Raw genomic sequence first — 18,732 nt, 5'->3', positions numbered from 1 at the left:
TTTCTTTTTAAAAATAAAAATGTTGCATGTTTATCACTTACAAATAAAGGGAGAAATATTTCTACATCATTAAGAACTGTAGTGCCCAACCTGCGGCTTGCGTGCCATATGTGGCCGGCGAAGTTAATCCATGTGGCCCGTTGTACGTTGTTATGTTCAATATTACGAGTTAAAAGCTATGTTCTGGAAACTTTCAAAACAAAAGATTGTCTTTATTTGGTGTTAAAAAATATTGTTGAAAATTTAGAGCCAAATTGTCAGAAAACAGTTTTTAAAAGACAAATAAAGACTTCGCGTTGACAAAATAAGCATGTAGGAATGATGACAACAATTCTTGGTTTGTTATTAACCCTCATGTTTTTCCATGCTATCTAGAAGAAAAAAATCCAATGTATTAAATTTTACATGTGTTCTGACCCTCGAAATTCCTTTTAATATGAAGTGCGGCCTTCGAGTGAAAAAGAAAATTTGCGCACCACTGATTAAGAAGACTTCTAATATGTTACTTTAAAAACTTCAATATTCTTCTTTGAAATGAATTCCAAAAACTTGTTTTCAAATTAGCTTTTGTCATTTATGATGATTTCCCATGTTCCTCAAAAATAAAAGCTTCGCAAATGCAACGACAACTATTCATTGCGAGGCATCATGATGTCGCCACTTTGTATTGTAAAACGAGTTAAATAACAACCCCGTATAGAACTGAAGTGACTAACTCATCTGTTAGTTAGATAGACTTTGAATATTGACTAATATAACACGACCTATTTTCGAACTTTTTCGTCTGTTGGTGACAGGAGAGACACTAATATAATATTTTTTTAAATAATTGTTCAATAGTAGAATTTTCAAATAACGCATTAAAGAAAATCAACACAAAAGTTATAATACATATGCATTTTAATTAATCAATAAGAATTTTGAACCTTTTACAGTAGATTTCCCTATTGTGTAATGCAGTGGTTCCCAACTTTTTTTTTTTTTTTTTTTTTTTTTTTTTTAGGGCCGCACTTCATACTAAGATGAACCTCGCGGATCAGAAGGCATATAAAATTAAAATGTAATTTAATTTTTTTTACAGATAACAGGAGAAAATTCCAAACCAAGAATTACTACTTGCTTATTTTATTTATATGAAGTTCTTATCCTTATTCAGAAATAATTTCTAACTATCTGGCGTCAAATTTGAAACAAACAGTGGTAATATCGAATACAGAATTTCTGTTGTTTTGGAAAATTCCAGAAAATATTTTTCGATTTATAACTCCAACATAGCAACGGGAAACTTAGCTTGGCTTCGCGGACCACATCTGGCCAGCAGGCCATAGGTTGGGCACCTCTGTGTAGCACATGTCGAGAAAGGTAATCTTAAACTATCTTCAGCGAGCGAAAGTGTAAAGCATGAAATATGACTGTTATTTGTTATTTTTAAAGAGGAATTAAAAAAAAACGTAGTTTCATATCACTAAACAGTACGATATTTCTCAAATTATTCACTTAGAAGTCATTATGCCATTGCCTTGTACCTGTCGCTTATACAATCGACCTGGTATGGGTCACTCACTCCTGCCGTCCTGGCATGAAGCATAGATTAGAAATTAAGAATACTGAATCTTACTGGTGTCAAAAATGGGCGTAATAGCACCATTGCGAGCCATCCTTGATTTGATTGTTGCTAAATCCGCTTCTTTTTCCGCTAAGCACGCACAGGTCAATATAAGCTCGTTCTAGAAAAGAAACAATATGCGTTCATATCGATACAATTCAAAGTGAAATAAGATTATAACATTGAAAATACTAAGGAAATGCAGGTTATGGCCAAAGCTATAAATGTATCCATATGAACACAAACATACACATAGGACAACGGCACCAGTAACAGACATGCTTAAGACATCGCCCTCAGGTTAACTCAATTTTCTGAGTCTTTTAATAGACTTTTAAAACTATTTTTCCCTCATGCAACTACATCTCATCTAACGTTTGGCTACTTTTGGATCCTCTGAATTAGTTAATTTTATTTTTATTTGCTCAATTTCGAAAAATGGTTCGAACCTCAGCAACAGACAACGGCAATTCTGATGATACCCAGTAACAGATAACATGAGATAAGGATTTGTAACGGACATAATTCCCTATTTCTCTTCAAAATGTGCAAAAGTTCTTTATTCTTAGAACTAAAGTCTTATTAAATTCAAATGAACATGAAACACCAGTTGACCTCGTGATGGCTGTTAATATCACAAGTTTTTGAGCACCAGTCGAGCTTCGGTCTAGCATGCAAAAAGAAAAATCTGTTTTCAACCAAGTTTAGTACATTTTGTGTTGAACGTTTGGAAGCTTATTGTGAATAAAGAATACAAAGAAAGAACAAGCATATAAAAATTAGCAGAATTTTATCCTTCTTTCAGAATTGTAATTGTATGAACTGAAATGTTATTACATTTTTTTTTTTCACGTAAAAAATAAATCTAAACTTGGCGATGGGGAAAATTTACACTTGACGTCAGAGCACCTTTACGCACGTTCTTACTGTATCTTACTTAAACGTGCCCCTGATACTTTTTTCGCTCCAAACTGTCTCAAACCTTTTTAGTATTTTCCAGTTATTTAGCTTTGAAAATTACTATTAAATTTTTAATTAAGTTACACATTCGTATCTTATAGTTTACAATCATACAGTGCTGTCTTCGTGCCCATTCAGCTTTAACTTTATACACAATTCAGTCTGTAATAAATTTGCTTTTATTGTAACGATGGTTAAACATTATGTTCAAAACACTAACAGAACCACGTTAGGTGTCAAAATAAATATGCGTAAACCTGCCCCGTGTCCGGGGCACGTTTACGCAACCGACTTGGACTCAAAAATATTTTTTTAAATGGTTAGAAACAAACTGAGCAACGACTGAATATACTAATTTTGACTCCATTAACTGCTTCATAAAACCACAATGTCTAATATTTCCTAAGTTAAAACATAAAAATTAGGAAAATCATTGAAAAAATCGACGTAAACGTGCTCCGGTATACCTTACTACGATCAAGACAACATTATTCAATTGTTTTAGAAGTGGTATTTTAGTTGATAAGACTTTTGGAAAAAAGATCTTTCAAAAGTAAATAAAACTATTATATATCATATAAAAATAAGAAAAGTTTACCTCAAGTTTTGTATTTCTCTCCTCAATTTCTTTCTTTTCATGTTCAACAGTGGCAAGTCGCAACCTCAATGATGAAATTTGAGCCATTAAGTCCAATTTGTTATTCTCTGCCGATGATCTTGAAGACAACTCCTAAACATTTATAATATAACATCTTATAAATTTATTGTTTCAATAAAATAACTGTAAATGATCGTTTCGAAGAAATTAAAACTTTAAAAAAAGATAAATAGAGAATTGAACATAACAACAACATAAATAGGTGAAAGAATACTTTACTCACTTGCCTCAGAAGCGCTTCGGAGTTTTTCAGTTGCTCTTTACGTTGAGACAAAGAATTTTCTAATTCCAGAATCTTCTCATTTTGAGCATCCACTTGCTCGCTTAAAACATTCACCTAAATTAAATAAAAGGGCTTAAATACTTAGCTTTATTTTATTCTACATTTTTATGCTCCTTTGTCCTTTAGTGGTTCTTCAAATCGTGATGATTGATTGGATGCTTAAAGAGCTACAAATGATGAAAATTACAAACCCACCAAAACACCATACAAAATAATAAAAATTTACTTGTAATGAAAAGCGGATAAAAAAGCAGCATCAAAATTAGAGTCAAACCATATGCTCTACGACAGGGACAGTACAGTGCATATTAAGGGAGAGTGGGGCAAAGGTAAATAGTTAAGATAACTTCCCTTCTTCAAGATGAACAAGTTGGAAATTCACTTTAAAAATTATAATACATAAGGAAAGAACCATGTATTGCGTTAGGTATAAAACTTACATTGAAACATTATTTAAAATTTTTGCTAGTTAATTTGTACCTTCAGAAAAAAAGGTGGAAAATGTTCATGCTTTTCCAGCAAAGTGAAAAGTAAATATTTTCGAATGAAATATTTCCTATTTGATTATAAAAAAAATTGTGATCAAATGAATGAATAAATAATATAATGAATGAATAAATGAGAGATATGGAAACTATAAAGGAATAAATTGATGCATTAATTAATATCTGAAAAAAATAAATGAGTAAGAGAAATGGGGAATGAATAAGAAAATACGTACATGAATGAATAAAAAAGTAAATTATGAAGTAAAGAAATGTTAATGAATCACCTAATAACTGACTACGTAAGTGATTAAATAACTGATTGAATAGGTTAACGAAAAATGAACTTCTTATTTCACTTAGCCTTATCCAATTTGCCCCTTATGCACTTGACTAATCGTAAAAGAACACTTAAAATCCAAAAAATCTTAAGCTATACAAATATTATAAAGAGAGAGGGCGGATTTTTGCGTGTTTATATGTTCGAGGTAATCTCTGGAACCACTGCACCTATTTGAAAAATTCCTTCACTATATGAAAGGCGCTTTCTTACTGAGTGACATAGGCTATAATTCGAAAAAAAAATCCGATAAATAGTTTTTTTATTCCAATTTAGGCCCAAATTTTACATAAATTCTCGAATATGGGAGTGAAAAATTACTTGCACATATTAATATTATATATCGTTGAAAAGGGTAGAATTTTCCATGTTTTAAACAATTTGTTTCAATGCTCTAACTTAATTCGCATCGCTGTGCGGGTACTGCTAGTAAAATATTACCAGATAGGTAGCGTAAAAAACAGAGTAAATATTCCACATTTCACTTGGCCCTACATATCAGTCTGCTTAGATTTGTTGATTTTTGTCATTGTCACTGCATGCTGTAAGGCTTGATGATTGATGAGTCAGCCTCGCCTAAGATGCTCAAGTTGCAATGCGATCAAGTCACAGAATTTAAATGAGGCTGCATGACCGGCATGCGTGAAGGTGAACATTACTATGAGGAAACCAAAACCCGCGCAATGCGTGCGAGGAAGAAATGGACAAAAAAAAAAAAAAAATCCCACAAACCTGACTCAAATTTTCGTTATAGATTGTGTGATAATTTCATGTTGTCAAGAAACAGAAAGCAGTAAGCTTTTGTTTGTTTGATTTAATGCCTAAAAAAGGCAGTGGCAGATCCACAGGGGGGAGGCGATTGAGGCGATCGCCCCCCTCCCAAAAAGAAGGTTTGTAAATTCGAAAAAATTCCGGGAGAAGGTCCCCAAACTCTTCGCCCCCTCCCCCCAACACATTAAAAAATCGCTTACAACGGTATTTTTACGACTTGAATTTCAAAAAATATCCAGGGGGGAGTCCCTGAACCCCCTCTTGCCAATGTCATCGAAGATCGTCAAAAACTTTGAATTTTTGGAGCTTTAATTTCGAAAAAAATCGCCAAGGAAGATTTTTTTAAATCCCATACATTTTTAAGACTCCAGTTTCAAAAAACGTCCGCAGGAGGAACATAAAACACATCTTCCCAAACATCACTAAAAAATTTTAAACTAAGTTTTTGGAAATTGAATATCAACATATTTCTGGGAAGTGGCACTACCAAAACAATTTTCTGGAAGGGCTTTTCGAAATCGAAAAATATTTTTTGCTTTCTTTCTCCTTCATTTAATAATGCGAAAATATTTTTCAATTCATTAAATCAAGTAGTTTTTGTGGCTTAATATTTATTAATTTATTTCATTTGCTCTAAAATAACTAACTCGCATATTGATACCACGATTACTATGAAACGAAGAAAAGGGGGGATGCGCGAACATGCACAATACGTTTTAATTACCTTTATTTTAATCTTATATTGATTTTTATTATCATATCATCTTATATTCATATTTATTCAATGTCTTTGTGAATGTGAAATGTTAGCTAATAACTGTTCCGATCTTTCAATGAGAATTCGGGGAAGGAGCCATAGAAAATAAAGTGTGGTAGTCGTTCCCTGAAAAGGAAAGTTTCCACTTTTTTGTTTAACAGATTTTAGAAGTAGTTGAAAAAATGAGGGCTTTTAAGGAACTCTTTACGTAATAGCAGACCTGAAAATTAAAAAAAAAAATCGCAACAAGTTGCCAGAAAACACTTTTATTTAAGTTATATAGTGACATTTTTATTTTGAGTCTCCACTTTATCCAGGAGTTTTATTATTTATGAAAACAAGAACGCGATCTTCAACCGATTCGCTGCATTTCCCCACGCAAACTTTCAGCGTAGCGCCAAAAAAATCGTTAAACGCAATGCCATCTTCTTGTTCTCACTAAATTTAACATCCTGAATAAAATGGCGACTCAAAATGAAAGTTTTGCTACATGACTGAATTAAAAGTGTTTTCTGGCCTTCTGGCCACTTGCTGCGGGAAAAAAATTGAATTTTCAGTTCTGCCATTACGTAAAGAGTTCCTTAAAAACCCTCTTTTTTTTTTCAAATGCCTCTAAAATCTGTTAAACGAAAAAGTGGAATTTTTTCAAAAGATTGTGGAAAAAAAATAAAGCACAGATTTCAAAATGTTGCATATGTTTTTAACAAGAAAAAACATCGTTTTAAATAAAAGAAATCGCAACAAAATATGTTCTACCGTTGCTGAGATAATGTACTTTAAATAAAGATTTTGACCAAAATCCCAAGTGAGAAATCATGACAGAGCCACCATCTTTGGCGGCCTGTATCTCGGCCCAGGAGTTTTTTTAGGCAAAACAAGAAAAAAAAACGTATTTCTTAATTTTTAATGAATTTTAACATATGTTAAATTCAAAAAAATCCGACACCATCACGTTACGCCCCTAGTTGAATTGACATGGATTCTACCAATACATTTTGTAACTACGATCCAAATGTGTAACAAAATCAGATGATGATGTCATGCATCTGTTGGTTTGTAAATACAAAACTGAGTCTTACTTGTAAAGCTAACTGATCCTTTTCTGCTTCCAGCTGGCAAACTTTCTGCTGAAGATCATCATAATCATATGATGCTTCATTATTCTGCGAAAGAAAAGAAAAACATCCATACATACTTTACAGAATTGGAGTAAATCTACTTGTATCCCCTAGAGCAATGGGAATCATGACATAAAAGTGAAATAAACAGCCCTTTGTAGATTTATTGTTTATCACAATTTTGTTTATAAAACATAATGTATAAAACATAGTTTTCTCTTTTCTTCCCCTTTTACCGTCCCCTTTATATAATTTATACATTTAATGTGTATATTTGAAGCGAATAAATGTTCCACCATTGCACCTCATAAACGCATAAAAAATAAACGAATGTCTCGCTCCCACTATCCCCCGTACCCCTTAGTAGACATAAGCCAATTGTTGTTAGATACATTCAGTGAAATTCTTGTATATTTTTCTTTTTTAAGTTTCGACCTTTGACCATAAAAAAGAAACTGCAAAACACATCCTTAAAATTTTGCTATCGAATACAAAATTCTGAATGGGAAATGTTCAGATAACCTCACTCCTCAGTATTCAATGAATATAAAATTGTTTTACATAAATGTTCCCTATTTTTTGACTCCCGGGTGTTAATTTCCAAAATTAGCCTTTCAAACAACTCTTGACAATTGATAAAATATTAATTGGCATTAGAAATCGGATGAACGCTTACAGCTTTTCAATTTATACATCACTTTAAAGCCTTTAAAATATTGCACAAGAAGAAATTTGTTTGATGTTCGCACAGCAATTAGAAAGTGAGATGAATTTCTTTTAATTTTTTTCTAAAACGAAAGTCTGCCTAGTTCTATATATACATCTTGGAAGTAAGATTATATTTAAAAAGCTTCTTTTAAGTAAAACCTATGTTTAATATAAAACTCTTAGTTCATAATAGTTTTTCGTTTAATTTTTCATGTTATCCTAGCTTTTACAAAGACATCAAAAATTGCAATGTTCGTAAAAGTACATATTATATTTACTCTTCCATCTTTTTTGTTATATCTCCTCCTTAATTTAGACTAAAATGTGAATGGAAAGTTTTTTGTGAAAACAATATTTCCATCACATCGTATAAGCAAGTAAAAAAAGCCTTCTCTAAGTTTTAGATGTATACTTAATAGTATACTCCTTGTTCCGAATTTTAATATAATTCAGAAACTTCTTCAGTTCAAAGACAAAATTCCACAAATTAATAGAATAAACAAAACAAAACAAAAAAAAAAGAAGAAATGCTGTGTGATCACATTTTTAGTATACACTTAAGAAAACAGCTTAAAAGTTTACAATAGTTCATGTTAATTCCTCCAAAACCATCCTTCAAAAAAAAAAAAAATAAATAACGTAGTTTTGTCTCTTTACAATGTGAGAGAGAGATTCTTCATTCAGAATTAAAATATAATTATTCCCCCAAATGGCGCAAGTGGTAGTACTTAGTAGAGTACGCTGAAGAACATAATTTGTGAGTTTTGAAAATAGCATTAAAAATACGAAAACAAAAGGCGGTGGGATCGCAAAGTACACAAAATGGTCTAAGTTGGAAACTTGCAGGATGAGTTAAAACGCTTAAAGTTGATTAGGTTTGTGTGAAAAATAAATAACGCTTAAGCACAATTTCATTTTCAGAAATTCATATTATCGTTGAAAATAGCGGCATTTCGCTATTACATTAAAAACTTTTTTATTGATAAGTACAGACTTACAGTAGAAGGCCAAAAAGCAAACTGGAATCATTGGTTGTTCGATTTTTCAAATTGTTCGGATTTTCAAAAATTACCAGGAAAATATCTAGTAGGAAAATCGAATGCTATTTAATGAAATAAAGTGATTGCAATACCATTTTTCAACAAAATTTAACTCTCAATTTATAGTGAAGGTAAAGAAAAAAATTCCTTAAAACTTCTTGGGGTGCGTTTGAATTTTTGACGTTTCGGATTTTGGACACATTCTACAGTATTTCTAAAAACCTAGCAGAACTTTTATGCCTCACTTTCAAGTTATTTCGGCGGTTAAAGGAATAGTACAACAACCCAATTGATGAACACATCTAACCAATGAACAAACACCAAATTTTCTTGTCGCTTCTTTTTTGGAATTGTATGGAGCTTAGTTACTGTTGCATCTAAGACAGCTTTTATTAATTACTTTGATAAGTGGGATCATTTTTAATATCCACTTTTTTATGGAACCCTTAGTTTATCTTTAATAGCAAGCATTGTTTGAATATGGAATATTCAAAAACGGTTCGCTTGCAATAAAAATGAGAAATGTGCGTATTTTTTCTTTTTAATTATTAATTGTCATTCCGATAAAAATTTTGAATTCTTGCACTTCCATAGGCGCAGGCCATGCATGTACAAGAATAGAGTTTGTAACTCACACAGGGCACAGAAATTTCAGGGCCCGTCACAAATGACTTTTATGGGCCCCCTCCATATTGTTTACCCCTATGGCTCTACATATATTTCACCCTTCGTTTTAAAAATCTCGGGCCCCCTTCAGGTCCGGGCCAACAGGTGTCCCTTCGCTCTCTCCTCCCCGCCCCCCGTGCACGCTCCTGAACTCACGCATTGGTTTTGATGTTTTCTCTGCTGTTCACTCGAAAAATATTAATAAAAACTTCATTCAAAAGAGACTTTTTTAAGTGACTATTTCGAATTAAAAAAAAAAAACGCGGAACCCTTGATTGATCTTCAGGGAACCCTCGTGTTCTGCGGAACAGAAGTTAAGAAACGCTGCTCTAAGATAAAAACTTTGAAACGTTTTTAAAAAGAAAAAGCAACTATTCATCTACTGTGGTATGTTTACTCACTGGTCAGACTACCCAATTTCTTATTTAACGATGACTCCTCTCAGCAAAAGGGGGAAAAAAATGAATTTATTCCACTGCACGGACTTTTATTCTTCCTTTAACTTTTCGAAACAATTGCAGCTAGAACAGCACAATGACGTCAAGTCAGAAACAATGTGTTATACTTAACACTTTTAGAGCGCGAGAAGAAAGGAAGGCAATGACAGCAAAGAAAGAGAAAGGAGGGGTGAGGAGGCTGAGCTCTTGTGAGCCCATATGCAACATAAAGCAAATCCCGCTGATGACATCACTCTCTGCACATGCAGCCGGGAAAAAAAAGTCCAATAAAAAGGTTGAAAGCTGAAAAGAAGATGACATTAGAACTCATCTGAAAGAGCAATAAATGAACTGTCGCTTTCTCTAATGCAGGATATTCCCAGAGCGTGTTTGAGCTTTCAATGGTTTTTTTTTTTTTCATTAGAATGTTTCTTGGTTAAAGTTCGTTTGAATGGTTTATGGTATGGTATGGAGTATAACTTGACCTTAAGAAATAAGGCCAGAATGCATAAATTCAAGTATCAAGTCATGTATAAATTCAAGATTTGCTCGCAAGTTTACGTTGGCAATTGCGTTCCATTCGAAAAACATGAAAAATGACAGCTGTCCCCCGGAATCCGCTTTTCCTGGGCGGTGGCGTCAATGTCCTACACACGCTCACACTCACATACACGCACGCACACCTTTATACATATATACACACGCCTATGTGCATACACACAGTTCTACGCACATACACAAGCCTACATATGCACGCACGCGCGCCTACACACAACTATCTATAACCGCCCAGTAGGAGGGACAGGCTTGGGGACACAGGAGCCGTTTCTTGAAACAATAACTCCAATGAGTTTTGCCTTTTCGCAACTCGTGATTGCGAAAAACATAATTTGAATTCAAAATTTCAGAATTCTAATTAATTTTTTTTTAAATTTAAATAGGTATTTAAAAACTTGCAAATACACGTATGTCAAAATCAAGATAACAGTATTGTCACTTCGTCAAATTTAATTTATTATGGTTTCTATGAGAATCGGGAAGGAACCACCTGGAGCTCGGAAATATAGCATTCGAGCATTAGAAAAAGAGTACGTTGAGTAACCGTGAGCCCTCTTTTGCATTTTACTTAGAACATGTTTGCCCTCTTATACCAGTAGGAGCATTCATCCCTAAATATTATTTGTACGGTTTAGGAATTGGAAAGTAATTTGTTTTTTTTTTTTTTTCGAACCTTTTAATTCCAAGGCTTCTTTTGTTGCACGAAATGTCAAGTTTCAATCTAAAAACTTTCATTCAATTACAAAAGCAGATGTTGCTTTTGGTTCTGGAGGAAATCATTTTTAAAATATGAGCACAATGTTTTAATAATGATCATAATAAAAATAATGCATATAAACAAACCGGACGGGGGTTGTGTGATCATATGAGTCAGTGAGAAGCAAGGGGATGTAAGCGACAAAATTCAGAATTTTCAGATAACCAGTATAAATGTTAGGTGAACCTCTCCTCTGTCTTGGGGCAAGAGATTGTACTAGTAGCCCTGGTAGGTGCTGCTGTACAGCATGATTTAGAAAAAAATTTCAATGAAAGCCTACCTAGAATCTGATCTTTAAACGCGTTTTACTCGAAACTTAAAATAGTCCACTTGCATCCCTTTGCTTCCACTGCCTCATGTATGAAAAAGTCAAGTCAAAGTAGGATGAATTCCTAGAAAATGATGTCCACAGAAGCAGTTTTAGGCTATCTTTGGTCGCGTTAAGAGGGGTCGTCACCCATTCCCTTGATTCCTTGTTGAAGCAGTGCAGTCAATTTTTCGCCAAGTTTTCGATAAAGAACAATAAAGAAGATAGTGTAGACAGTGTTATTATTTTTTTAATCCTCTAATAATTCAACTCAGATGAGGCAAAGTACCGTCACATCAGCGTCACGTGTGGGAGGGACCAAGCTAAAAATAGTCAAAAACCGAATCATGTGGTTTTTGACAAGAGCCATTTTTTAATAGTATTCGTTTAAGATTCTCAGTTTTAAGATATTCTTGAAAATGTTATTTTGATTCAATGCTCTATGTTACAAGAACAACGGGTCGTTTCTGCAACACTTTTTTTGAAGATGGTGCGTTGCAAAATTTCGCGACTCGCCCGACAATGTGAAGCGATAACATCACGAGTCACCAAAGGAAATGTTAATTCATTCCACAGCTGCTCGGATGACATTGAGAAAGGGAGACAGCCACGACTGACATGACGTCAAGGCTAAGGTGCTAAGACCGTCGAAAGGAATGGAGAGGAGGGGGGGGAAATCCTAGCGAGGGTGTAGAGGAAGGCAAAAAAAAAAAAGAGTAACAAAGTAAATGTAAAGAGAGAGAGAGAACTATGTGTTCCCAAGTAGCTTGTGCGGAAAGGAGAATACTAGCAAAAATGGAAATTCCAAAGAAAATAAAATTCAGTACGTGCTCTTGGAATCAAAGGCGCCTCCATGGGGGATCACGGGAGGTCAGGGGGGTTGTGACCTCCGAAAATTTTGACCTCCTGTGTTTTGGGAGGTTGTGACCTCCCAAAATCTTTCTTATTCGGAAAGTTTTGTTTGACGTTTCGGCAAATTATCATCATCCGGCAAATTTTGCCTGACGATTCGACAAAATTATCATTATACGAAAAAATTTGGAGGCCCATTTGGTAAAATAATCATTATTCCGCAAAACTTGGAATACTATTCGGCAAATTGAGAGTTTCCGCCCTCCCAGAAATTTAACTTCGAGGTGCTCCTGCTTGGAACTGTAAGTCCTAGGGAAATCGAATAAGAAACACGTGACTTCGAAAAAATTACGAGGTAATGATTACATGAAATGAAAGTCTTTTTATTTAAATAACTGCTGAACGATGGCTGTTGTCTTTGAAGGCAAGAAAATAAATAGTTCAGCACATTTGCGCCACAACGCCATATCTATTAGAAATAATTTAAAATAGCTATTCCCCGAAAAGAGTCAGCTACTTTAAAATTAATCTAGTTGTAAGAAACTGTTAGATAATATCTTTTCGTTGTTAACGAAAGGGACGAATGATGCAAGAGAGACATTATATTCAATTCAAATCTTCGGTATTTCAATTAAGGAGTTATTGTAATTTGTCAGCAACATTTTTTGTTTTATAAATATTTTAATGAATTTGCAATTAAAACACTCGTATAAAAACTTTTTTCTATCAAATCAAGAATTATAAAAATCAAATTTCATTTAAATTACCTAATTGTTTTGCTGACGAAAAAATTAAAATGTTTCAAAAGATTAGATCAATTATCTTTTCTTAAATTATTTCTAGAGTCAAGGACTCAACATTTTTTTCAATGACCCTTCTACTTTTGTTAAGTTTGGAAATATATGTTTTAGTCTCGCTCATTTTCATTCCGGGTCTTTTTACTGGTGTACCCAGAGCCTCCCCCATGTGAGAGTCAAGTCAGATTATCAAAACTCTAATCTTCTTCTTCTTCTTCAAAACTAAAAGGCAGTCGATGTCCAAACAGTTAATTGTTCTGTACACGGATGTATGCGCGTACATATGTAACGTACTTCCTTTCATTTTACGTTTTTCATTTTTTTTTCTTCATCTCTTAAATATCAATTCAACAACCAAAAGTATTAAACTATTTTTAAATTAAACTAAAGCATATACTTTTCGCTTTATTAGTGCATGAGTACGTCCGTTGACTTGTTAACCCACTTAACCTAATTTATAATGCGTGGGCAATCCAGCTCCATATTTCTCTCATCCAATTAAATGGAGCACAATGTGCTGAAGACACTCGTATTTCTTTCTTAATGACGAATCCGACTTCTTTTCACTTTCTGAAAGGCACAACATATTAAATACTGTAGGGTCACGAACCTCGCATTAGATGCTTTGTGGAGTTATCTTTCTAAGAATGGAAAGGACTAGGAAATATCAAAGTCGAGTTTCAGGGCGCCTAAAAAAATACTTCAGAATGAGCTTTAAAATCAAGCCTCGTTGCATTAGTCTTCGTGAAAACACTCTTCGCAATAAACGAAGTTCACCTAGTTTCTGGTAGAAAACATTTTCAAATGGACAAATAAAATCGATCATATTAGCAAAACATAATTCAACAATTCAGTGAACTGTATCAATAAAGTCAAGAATAATACTACATCTATAGAGTTTTTAGCGACAGAAAACACTTAAGGATATGCATTTCCATTTTGGCAAAGTTGAAGAGCGGGAAGTTCTCCGACTGTACACTTTTACTTTTTTGGAAATTGGACGAGTCAGAATCAGAAAAGATTTTGTTACTGTAGAACGTGCAGGGAAAAGACCAAACTGTACAGGAATTAACCCGTCAAAAAAAGTTTCAACCGTGGCTGCCGAGAAAGCCATAGTGTTTGCTATGCAATGCAATGAATAACGAGCCAGAAGTATCCAAGTAACTCCAGTCTAGTGCACAAGAAAGATATTTTCTTATTTAGAAATTTATTTTCTTGTTTCAAAAATTACTGGAGATTGTAAACAGATCCTCCAAAAGATTTTATCAGTTGCTCTTCTGACGGCAAACGATAGATGTGTCACAGATGTTCCCACATGCAAGACAGATGAGAATTTTAACCTGTGCTTTCGGGATTTTTTTTTCTTCGTATAAAAACGAAAACATCGGAAGAATGCTAAAAAACTTGGGCTGATAATTGTGCGGTAAATTTGTCATCAATGGAGTTAATTTAGGGTTTTTTTTTCCTTCATTAAATGCAAAGATAAATAAATGAATAAATAAATAAAAAAAAGAAAGAAATCGAAATCAAAACTTTTGATTTATTATTATTTTTTTAATGCAAAAATACTTTTCTGGGGATCAAAGTTACGTTATTTACTTGCTTCTCAAATTATTTCTCTTTTCCTTACTTTTTTTCCGCAGTAAAAAAAAAAGTATCGTTCAGAGTAAATATAAAAAAAGGAAATTTGCCATGAAGTAAATGTCATATTATTTTAAAATAAAGGTGCTCGTCCAAAAAAATATTTGTTAATTTTTCTCTGATGAAGACTTAAGATTAATTTTTTAAATTACATAAAATATTCCTAATTGAATTGATTACTGAAATGCTGTTTTCTTGACCGAGCCGAAACTTTTCAACTTCATGTGAATGTTTAATGCGGACTGCATGCAATTAGTAAAGAGAAGTGAACTCGTGCAAATTTGAATTTCTAAAAGCTGATAAAATGTGCCAAATGTCGATATAAAACAGAGTGAATGAAAGCTCCAAATTATGCTGCATAATGTGTATAAATACAGTCAACTCTCGGTAACTCGAAGTCCCAAGGGACCGGTCAAAACGTTTGAGTTATTTGGTAGTTCGAGTTGTGGGAAGTTTCCACAACAGTTTCAAGAGTTTGGGGCCCAATGATGACTTTGAGATGAAGGAATAATCGAGTTATAAGCTTCGAGTTATCGAGATCCGACTATTACTTAATATTTCGTTGATTGAAAGATATTTGCTAAACATTTGGTACAGCATACATGGGAACCAAGATTGGAGGTCACGGGAGGTCACTGTGACCTCTCAAAAATTTCTTTATTTGGGAAATTTTGACATGATTTGGATAATTTGGACAGAGTATTTCTTATTTTTTTCTTTGATGTCTTTTTAAATGATGCCTAACGTATCTTCCCATTATATGCTGGTATTTATAAGCATGTATGCACGCACTTTTTTTTTAAATTTTTTTTAACCATTCGGTAAAATTTAGTTTTATTTGGCAAATTGAAAATTTCTCCCTCTTAAAAATTTAGGTTCGGGGCGCCCCTGCCTGAATGAAATGATTGCTGTCGATTTCAGAAAGGATTAGAGTTACCTAGCTTTCTTACTTCACATAATAATAGGGTCGTTTCCAATATTTTAAAAGTATTTTTTTCTGAAAGAACATGCTTAAAAACATAGGATCTAACCATTTTTAAAATAATTTCTTTAAGTTTAATATTTTTAAAAAATTACTGAAATCGTGATCTTCCATTGTTTACATTTCTTGCCGATGACATTACAAATGATGAAATGCCATTTTGTGTTGCCATTCACAGAGCAAAATCATTTAATTCGCATCTTAACTCACGTGGATTGGCAACGATATGGTTCATAGCAAGCGTAGCGCAATTTTAATTCGCTTCTTGATTATCATCACGTGGAAACGAAATAGAAAGATGCGCCAAAGAGCATCATTTGTGACGTCATCAAGGCCACGCCTTGTTTGAAAAATTGGACATTTTGAAAAATTAATTAAAAAATAACTGTTGGGAAAATGAAAGAATTTTCTGGGTCTATGTTATTTTTCTTGCTTATTCTATCAATTTCAGTGACTAAAATTACTACTTTTGACTGAAGGAAACAACCCCATTCTTGTTCTACTCTATAATCTGCTGATACATTATACTTTCCAGAATTATCATTTACTTTCTACTAAAAAAAGTAACTAGGTAAAAATTTTTGGGTCTAAGTGTTGTATACCTGTAATTCGATTTATTTGAATAGCCATGTCAAGGTATATAGAGAGCCTCTAAGCGTAAATTTCTCCACATCAAACAATTGGCATTTAAATTTAATTTCATATTTTTAAACACTCCAAAAAGCGCTTTTTCACGCTTAGTAATAGAAACTTTTCCACAGTTATTAAAACTTTAGCCATTCAATTTATAAAAACATTATATTGATGTGAAAATGCAACTTAGTGGCCCATGTTAAATCTTTGTTGAGAAGTGCGACTGGAAATGTTAGAGAACCACTGATTAAGAGCAGGTATGTTGCATTAGAATTTATTTCATTCCTTGCGATAGATTTTGCATATTCTTTTGAGCAGAAATATCAACGTATTCTAATAAAGAGCAATTGGTTTTTCACATGTTTTATATGACTCTTTGCTCAGGAATAGAACCAAAATATTGATGAACCAAAAAAATCCCTTTAAATGCCATTAAATAAATGAAAGCCTGTCCTAAAAACAGCAAAAAAATATCTCTTAAAATTGAAGAGCTCCAATAGTTAAACTAGAGTCCCAATAGAAAAAAAAGTTTCTCTCATGGTGTAATTACATTGAAAAACATTAAGCGAAATTAAAATACATTTTTTATAAATAATGCATCAAAAAAAAAAAACTGAAACACAAGCAAAAATATATCGATACCATACGCGTTATTTTATTTTATTTTATTTTATTTTATTTTTTTATTTTTTCCAAGAATGTTAATCTTTAGAACTACTATTTCACGAAATTACAAGACACCAAAGTTACATTGGATTATGCTTTTTATATTTTTAAGTTAGGAAAGAACACCTTTGCACTGAAAAAAATTTTTAATGCCTGCTCATTCGTTTTCGAAGCACTATATCATACATCCAAAATATTGCAAGTACAACGATATGAAAATAACCAGAAGCTCATCAAGCTTTGGAATTGTGTTAACCAGGTTGAGTATTTGTAAAATGGCGACAAAACAAGAGAAGCGTTTTTTATGTGTATTGCGATATGCGGGATGTTAACCTGTTCCTGCAGTACTTTAAGGCCCCATTAATGACCTTGCTTATGTATAGGCTTGTCAGATTTCTGAAATGTTCGACTGGTACATCGGATTGCTCCCCCTCCCCATGGGCGTATTTATGGGGGGCAGAGGGGAGCAATGCCCCCCAGTTTTACAAGGATTTTATGTAATAACAACACATCTTCCAAAAAATTTAAAAAAAATCATTATAATTTTTCTTTTTTGGATAGTGTAGAAGGACATGGGTGGATTTATAGAAGGGGGGCATAGGGGGCAGTGCACCCCAATTTTGGAAGGACTTTATATGGTAATAACACATCTTCCAAAATCTTAAAACAAAAAAAAATGTTATTTTTTTCTTTTTTGAATAGTTCAATGAAAATGAAGAGAATAGCGAATGTCCTTTTCTGATGGGAGAAAAAGAAAACATTAAATGCAAATAGTACAGCTGTCACTGGGGTGCTGAAAATATATGTCTAAATTCACTATTTTGGACTGAAAACCATTTGGGCAAGTATATAAATGAAAATATAGGCTAAACAAGCTATGCATTCAGCTGCAACACTTATAATAATTGACGATTATTTTTACAAATTAGAACCTAAAACAAAGGTAACCCCCCTCCTCCATTTGCGCTATCAGAACGATCTACTTGTTATGATTTGTTTTCTTTCTTTTCAGAATGTTTATTTTCAATTTGCGTGATTTCAAAAACTAGTTATTTTGTGATGTTACATATGAAAGATTTTGAAGAACCTTCTGGATTCACACGTTCAGATTGGTAAAATTGTAAAAATCCTTTAACCGTAAAAAATGACGAATTTTCATAAAAATTACAAAAATCTGCAGGTAAGAGTGAATTACATACAGGGCCGGATTTGCCTATAAGATAAACAAGCTATAGCTTAGGGATACTGCTTTGAAGTGGACCCGTAACTCGCAAAAAAAAAATGCATTATTCGTTCCTTAAAAAATGGAAACTGCTTGGAAAAACTAATTTCGTTTTCAAGTGCTTGAAATCCTTGAATATTTTTAAACGTGTGGCTACAAACCTCAAATTTTAAAATTTCTGACAAATGGTAGAACTCGGCTCCTCCCTACATCCTGCATTAAAATTGTAAAAATCATGGTTCTTACATTTGGAACATATTACTTGAAATAAATTTTTGTGACTCGCATGTTTCATATCTTGCTATTTATTTAATCCCGAATGCAGTATTTTGGAAATTCTTTTATATTGATTGCTTCTATCTTGCTTCTACTGCATATTGTTAATCTGTTTAGCCCGGGAAAAAATGATACACTACCTCCATGTATCCTCTATGAATGTATACACTACATATATGAATATTGGCTATTCCTTTTCGTTTTCTGCACTG

General features: G+C 33.2%; 1 protein-coding gene across 5 annotated transcripts in view; it reads right to left on the bottom strand.

The window, feature by feature from the left end:
- Nucleotides 1–18,732, bottom strand: part of LOC129222784 (liprin-beta-1-like) — a 102,720-nt gene that overhangs the window by 29,626 nt on the left and 54,362 nt on the right. For all 5 annotated transcript variants that reach the window (XM_054857326.1, XM_054857327.1, XM_054857323.1 and 2 more), the window contains 4 exons: nucleotides 6,940–7,023; nucleotides 3,448–3,561; nucleotides 3,165–3,296; nucleotides 1,619–1,727 (listed from right to left, as the gene is read on the bottom strand). In XM_054857326.1, the coding sequence (XP_054713301.1) occupies nucleotides 1,619–1,727; nucleotides 3,165–3,296; nucleotides 3,448–3,561; nucleotides 6,940–7,023 (439 nt within the window). The remainder of the gene's footprint in view (nucleotides 1–1,618; nucleotides 1,728–3,164; nucleotides 3,297–3,447; nucleotides 3,562–6,939; nucleotides 7,024–18,732) is intronic.

Source organism: Uloborus diversus, chromosome 5 (genome assembly GCF_026930045.1).
Source record: "Uloborus diversus isolate 005 chromosome 5, Udiv.v.3.1, whole genome shotgun sequence".
NCBI classification, from domain to species: Eukaryota; Metazoa; Arthropoda; class Arachnida; order Araneae; family Uloboridae; genus Uloborus; species Uloborus diversus.
The sequence above is the reverse complement of the archived record's forward strand: the minus strand, read 5'-3'. Positions and strand labels throughout refer to the sequence as shown.